The sequence below is a fragment of the Leptidea sinapis genome, chromosome 9 (assembly GCF_905404315.1).
Source record: "Leptidea sinapis chromosome 9, ilLepSina1.1, whole genome shotgun sequence".
Lineage (NCBI taxonomy): Eukaryota > Metazoa > Arthropoda > Insecta > Lepidoptera > Pieridae > Leptidea > Leptidea sinapis.
In genome coordinates this window covers 759,069-765,497 of record NC_066273.1, presented here as the reverse complement: position 1 = coordinate 765,497, position 6,429 = coordinate 759,069, and the positions used below count along the sequence as shown (strand labels likewise).

The 6,429-nt window shown below is 35.2% G+C and overlaps 1 protein-coding gene across 1 annotated transcript; it reads right to left on the bottom strand.

Annotated features, from left to right (window-relative positions):
* Window positions 1–558: 558 nt before the first annotated feature.
* On the bottom strand, window positions 559–5,082 carry LOC126965848 (protein hunchback). The gene is made up of 3 exons (XM_050809611.1): window positions 4,916–5,082; window positions 4,221–4,315; window positions 559–3,158 (listed from the first exon to the last, which is right to left on the bottom strand). The coding sequence occupies exons 2-3, from the start codon at window positions 4,311–4,313 to the stop codon at window positions 1,407–1,409; spliced, it is 1,845 nt and encodes a 614-aa protein (XP_050665568.1). The 5' UTR covers window positions 4,314–4,315; window positions 4,916–5,082; the 3' UTR covers window positions 559–1,406.
* Window positions 5,083–6,429: the final 1,347 nt, after the last annotated feature.

Here is a 6,429-nt window from a genome sequence, read left to right as displayed (position 1 = left end):
TATTATTTTATAAGATTTCTGCAAAGACGATGTAAATACAACGAAATAAAGAAGGGACTGCCTAAGTAAAAAATGTAATTTACTTTGATATGAAATAGTAGTAATTACAGTATGGCGATTGGCGACGAAGTTTAATCCGGCTAAGTTTGAAAGCGAACACTTGCTTAAAACGTGGTGGATCTCAGCTATCTCCGTTTTTTACAAGATAATAGACGTCATCTGTCAATATATTAATGTCTGTACGTTTCATACAATCGAGTGGATTTCTGTGTTTATATTTTGATTTTCATTTATATATTTACTAAGAAATCACTAATTACGCATACTAATATAAATATGTTTTGAAGTATGTTTATGAGAAACTACAGCTGTCAATGAAAAATAAAAAATGTTATTACCTGGATTAACAGATAGGATAGGTTCTATAAATATTACATCTACGTAGATGAAGTCGCGGGTAATAATTAATAACTGATATGATAATAAATTAATAAATTTTCTATTTATGCCATCAAGTTATATAAGTATTTGGAAGGTTGGTTATATTAAAACAGAATACATTTTATATGAATTTAAGTTTTAATCCAGAACACACGCAATAGGAATTACAGGTTACATTTCAAAAGAAAACCATTGACAATGTATTACAAAAGTAACATTACACTAAAAACAAGCCTTCAAGACATGCCTTGACAATATTCAATTAATACAGAAATCATACAGGCTAATAATAAATAAATAAAATAAATCTCTTTCTACCTTTATAAATACATCTGATACTTACACATACATAACGTTAAAATTGAGAGACAGTTGTCTCTATTTTAACGTCAAACTCTTAATAGGTAACTCCACCGTGATTAATTAATTTACACAAACATTTAGTTTAACTTAAAGTGACTAAATTTGTACTTAATGAAGAGACACAGTCTTTTTACATTTGGTCACTTTCTCACGATTCCTTATCATTAAATATACATAAGATACAAATGGGGCTACTATATCATTATTTATAACAACAGCCAATTATGAATGCCTAATTACTATATTTACAAAATATACTCCGTTAAATAAACTATACTGAAAGAATCACACTGAAAGTTAACATAATAGTTATGATTGTTTAATATTGTTTCGCTTAAAAAGTTATATTAAATTGTTTCTTTCAATTTACTAAACAGCGCTTCACTAATATAATATCTTATAATATGTATCTTAATGACAAAATGAATGATTTAAGGATATTATATAATATAATATGCAGTTTAGCTTAGTTTTAATAGGTATTTGCAGCAAGCTACTCTACAAACGCTATCAATTTCTTTGGTTACCATTTACTCTATGCATTACTTAGAACACATTTATAATAATAATTCTGACTAGCGCTATAACTATAGGATACCAAGCTAGGCGTGTTGAGCCCGACCGAGGTGAATGAAAAATGCCACTCGATCTGAACTCCTTTCGCCACATTTGTTGCACATAAAAGGATCGTTGTAACCATGGAATCCCATGTGGATGGTGTGCATTGTAAGATCTCCGAACGTTATATCACAATATTGGCAGGTATACAAATTAGGAACAGTCGATGTTGGCGCATCGTTAGAAACCTCGGATTCTGCGTCCGACATTTCCATATCTACTTTATTGTCCTCATGCTGGAGCCTCAGCGCTGCCGGCTGTAGCTTGAAAGCGCGACCTTTCCTTCTGTTCTTCATAGCTGTAGTTGGTGTTAGAGGTGCAGGACGCTCTGTGGGCGGTGGTGACCCAGCTTCACTCGTCTTTGCATTAGTAAGATCAAGGGCGTCGTTGGTTTGAGCCTGTTGAGGGCTCGGGTGTGCTGTAGGAGTAACGGGGTTACTATTCGGACTCTTCGCAGGTGGCGGCGTGATGTGAGCATCAGATTGGCGTTCAGAGTAGGAGAGACGTTGCTGCAAAATCGATTGGGGCGAAATTGAATGCCGCTTTTCAATTATTTCAGGTAGATTCGGTGAAGTCCTTTGATGTTCGTAGTTATTGTTGGGCGGAAATAGGAAAGATGGTGGCAAAAGCGGTGGCAGATACGGCAAATTGACAGGAAAGTGATTACCGAACAGAGAGTGAGTCGGTGGACCGGCCGGTTGAGATTGATTGCTATTCAAGGGCTGATCGAACATCTTGTTCATGGATTTCTGTTTTGGTCCGCGTCGGGTTCCATAAACATCTATGATCGGGAGAGGGTTGGGAGTTCCGTCTAAATTTAGCACCATAGCCGGGTTGTGTTTGTATTTCCGTAAATGTAGCTTCAGCGAGTGGCAGTATTTTGTTGCGTAGTTACAATCGGCGCATCTGTATTGATACACATTGGAGTGGGACTTCAAATGAGAATTCAGCATGGACTTGTTGACGCAAGAGTATGAGCATTGGGAGCATTGAAAAGGCTTCGAGCCTAAATGATTCCTCATGTGGTACTCCAAATGATGCTTGTATTCAGTTACAAAGGGACATTTCCTGCAACACAGCATTTTCTCGGGTTTGATGTGTTCCTTGCTATGTTCCCAGAAACTCAGTTTTGTTACAGCTACGAATTCACATTGTTTGCATTTGAATGTCTTCACTTTACCGTGTGAGTTGACGGCAGGAACTCGGAGACCTGGTTCATCATCGTAATCATCTTCAAAACCAGAACCTTCACGACCTTCTTCATCCTGTTTATTCTGTCCAACGTCGTAACCGGAATCATGGAAACGATCAAATGATCTTCGGTCGTGATCACCTTCAGGAGATGTTGGTGTTCTTGGAGATTTAGGAGGAGTGGCATCTGCACGAGTTAGTGGTGTTGAGGCGTGGGTTGGAGGATGGCCAGCTGATGGGGAATATGGCTCATAGCTTGGTGAATGTTCACGCTCTGGGGCTCGACCATCGAAACCAGGAGGGGTCAGCAGACTGTATGGTAAACAGTTTCGATAAGCATTTAAATGCATGCCCAGGTTGGCTTTTGCCTTGAGTGCCATGCTGTCGTAGAAAGATGAAGGTTCACCAGCGCTGCCGACGCTTCTAGGTGAGTGTCCGTTGGAATCCTTGCTGGAGGATGAGGGCGAAGCACTGTGGAACCCTTCCGAGTAGAATCCACTCGCCTGCTCCTTCGTAAAACTTCCCTCTTCTATTGGCTCCGATTTCTAGAAACAAACATCAAGTTATAAAATCGGGAATATATTTACATGCCTGAATTATTTATTATTTAATTAAGTAATCATTAAAATCCGGGCCACTTAGGAGCTAATGACAGCTTCAATTAAGCTTCACAAAAATCGCCGCGCGTTTTAAGAGATTTCAACGACATCGGCATTTCTTTGTAATTCATTAATTTACTTGTTTTTAATGGTTAAATAATTAGGAATCGATTGTTGAAAAATTTGAAATTAAATTAAAATTAAGTGCAAAATTGTTAAGGTAACTTATTAAGTGCCCAATTTTACAATTATATGAGTACAAATATATTATAATGTGTCTTCATTTTAGCTATAATACAAAGAACTTTGATATACAGCTTACATTGAAAAAGTTTAGAGAGCTAAACTCTCTGTAATTTAACTTTATAAAATCAAACGAAGAAGAATATTTCCATATCACTGAATAGCTCAATGTTAATTCTAAGACTGAGTTGCAATAATCAATTATGTATTCTATAATCTGCTTTCACTTTTAATTGACAACTTCAAGCTGGTGAATGGTAGAGAATGCTATCTACTCTCCAGACTACAGTTAGTCCACTGAGTATTGCTTTAAAGTTTCCCAATTTCTTTATGATTCTATTCTTCAGCTATTTTGCCGTGAATGTTTGGCGTGGTAGATGTCTATAAGGATAGTGGTTGAGTATTTCACATTCATGAAAATACCAATTTACCAGTGGGAGGCTCCATTGCACAGGATACCGGCTAGATTATGGGTACCACAACAGCGCCTATTTATGCCGTGAAGCAGTAATGTGTAAGCATTATTGTGTTTCGTTCTGAAGGGCGCCGTAGCAAGTGAAATTACTGGGCAAATGAGACTGTTTAACATCTTGTCTCAAGTGATGAGCGCAATTGTAGTGCTGCTCGGAATGTTTAAGTTTTTCAAGAATCCTGAGCGGCACAGCATTGTAATGGACAGGGCGTACCAACTACCGTCAGCTGAACGTCCTCCTAGTATCGTCTCTTATTATAAAAAAAAGAAGAAATGAAAAATGATGAACTTACAATGTTAGCAGGTTGATGCAGCATGGTGCTCCAAGAAGGTGAATGTGTGTGAGGAGCGGGAGGTATCCCGGAGGGCGCTGCACAACTTATCATACCTATAAAACATACAACTTTTAATAAAATAATAGATATATTATAGATACAAATTTTATTTTTATTTTTTTTACCTAACCTTTATTTAAACTTTTATTTTTTTATATAAGAGAACACTAACACGCTAGAGGCTCAAGTGATGGGGGGTGTTGAGACAAACACTCATTAACATCCGCAGTACCAGGCGTTGATGATGCGGAGTTTGAGGTGGGCTCTCTTCTTGAAGATCTAATACATAGCCTTATATTCTATTTACAATAATTTGTCAGAGAATATGAAGCGGAATATCATAATATATATTCCAAGTTGTATTTTAACAGCAATAGAAACGAATTATTAAAATATTTTTCGACTAATATTATTAGGTAGGTGTATTAGATTTTCATACACCTAATTCAATTGCAATCATTAAAATGAACGATTTAACTAAATATTTATTTGAATTATTTAATTAGCACATACCTATTTAAAGTCGGCTTAGCACTAAATAAAAATAATACAAAATAACAAGGTCATGCATTTTGAAGATTATATAATATGATGTAACCCGTAGGTAGTAGGTATTATGTTTAAAATTCATAAAGTATACAATAAACACTAACCTTTTCCGTTAAATAATGCAACAGTTTACCCAGCACACTACTGTTCTCATAAATATAAACAAAACTTCACTCTAATAACACATTAATTGTAAACAATGTCACGAATTTTAGGAGCACTATTTTTTAAGACAACTTATCGGTAACGCATCCCGAGCCCGTCTGCTCTGTACTAGTGCTCACAATGAACTGGAAAAAATCTGTCAATTTTTATGTCGAGAACATCGATAAACGTATACAATATAGGAGCGTCGTGTTTTCTAGCGTGAGCGAGATGAAATAGCTTATCAACATCTTTAGCGATACGTGCGTCCCTCTCACACCCCCACAGCCTATTTTTATCTGAACCAATACGAATCAAGCTACCTCGGGTGGGGAGAGAGTTATTAAGTTATTGTTTATGCGATATTCATAATAAAAAATAAATGATTCAGGGCGCCGTTATTGTTATAAATGTTTTGGACAATAATCGCGAAGGCAAATGATTTTGTTTTCCTATTGTGTACTTAATACCATAATGCGATTTTTATGTTTGTTTATTAACTCGATACTTTGATGTCGCTTTCACTTTTATGATGGCCATGAACAATTACCATAAAGCGGAATGAATTACGATCGGCTATGTCGACTAAAAGGGCTATTTTTAGATGCTCTACCTACATTCTTAGCATCCTTAATTATAGTTAAATAATAAAGATCGTTTTTAAGGAAAATAGTGAGCATACATAAGTTATATCATCTACTAAATAAACATGTAATCTCTTATATTATGTATTTTCTATTATTATATCTCCCCCAAAAGTATTTTAGCGATTGTATTAAAAAGTTCTCGATAAAAAACAAGCCACGCAGGCGTTACGACGGGGCGTTGAGCTTTTTTATATCGCACAATCAACCAATGACGGCGCGCCGTTTAAAAAAGGAATTATGTTCTTTTTAAAATTATTGTATTCAACCAATCAGAGATAGATCCTTTTGACAGCGTGTTTAGTACTTTTATTTTTAGCACGTAGCATTTGTATCAACGTAAACATGAAATTTACCTACGTTTATATAACTTAAGGGCCACAGATATTTAGGCATACTTAATATATTCATTATAATATGATATTAAAGTTATTAATAATGATAGGTTATATATAACATATATAATATATGTTTTATTAAAGTATAAATAAATAAATAACAGGTAATTAGTTACTTTTATAAACAGTTATCTTGCCTAGATTTACTGTGCGGCCGACTGGTATTGAGCTATTTTATTTGGGTTAGTTACGACAGTCGACCGTGGGGTTCACTGCATGATAGGTGTTAACAATACAGTAAGTATGTAATAAGATTGACTTGATTATGTTAAGTGCTAAAGCTTTGGAACATATCCTACAATACACTGCTTCTGAACTTTATAAATATATATAAAATTCTTGGGCAGATTTTTCTTTAATTTAAATAGTAATAAACAACTAAAGTAAAATTAAGTTTGTTTTAACAATGAACAATAAATTGAATTGTTGATT

Excerpts from the sequence above, each read along its gene's own strand:
- LOC126965848 (XM_050809611.1), bottom strand. The coding sequence starts at position 4,313 with ATGATAAGTTGTGCAGCGCCCTCCGGGATACCTCCCGCTCCTCACACA. Across the intron at positions 3,159-4,220 it reads TGCATCAACCTGCTAACATT|AAATCGGAGCCAATAGAAGA; the intron begins GTAAGTTCATCA and ends GTTTGTTTCTAG.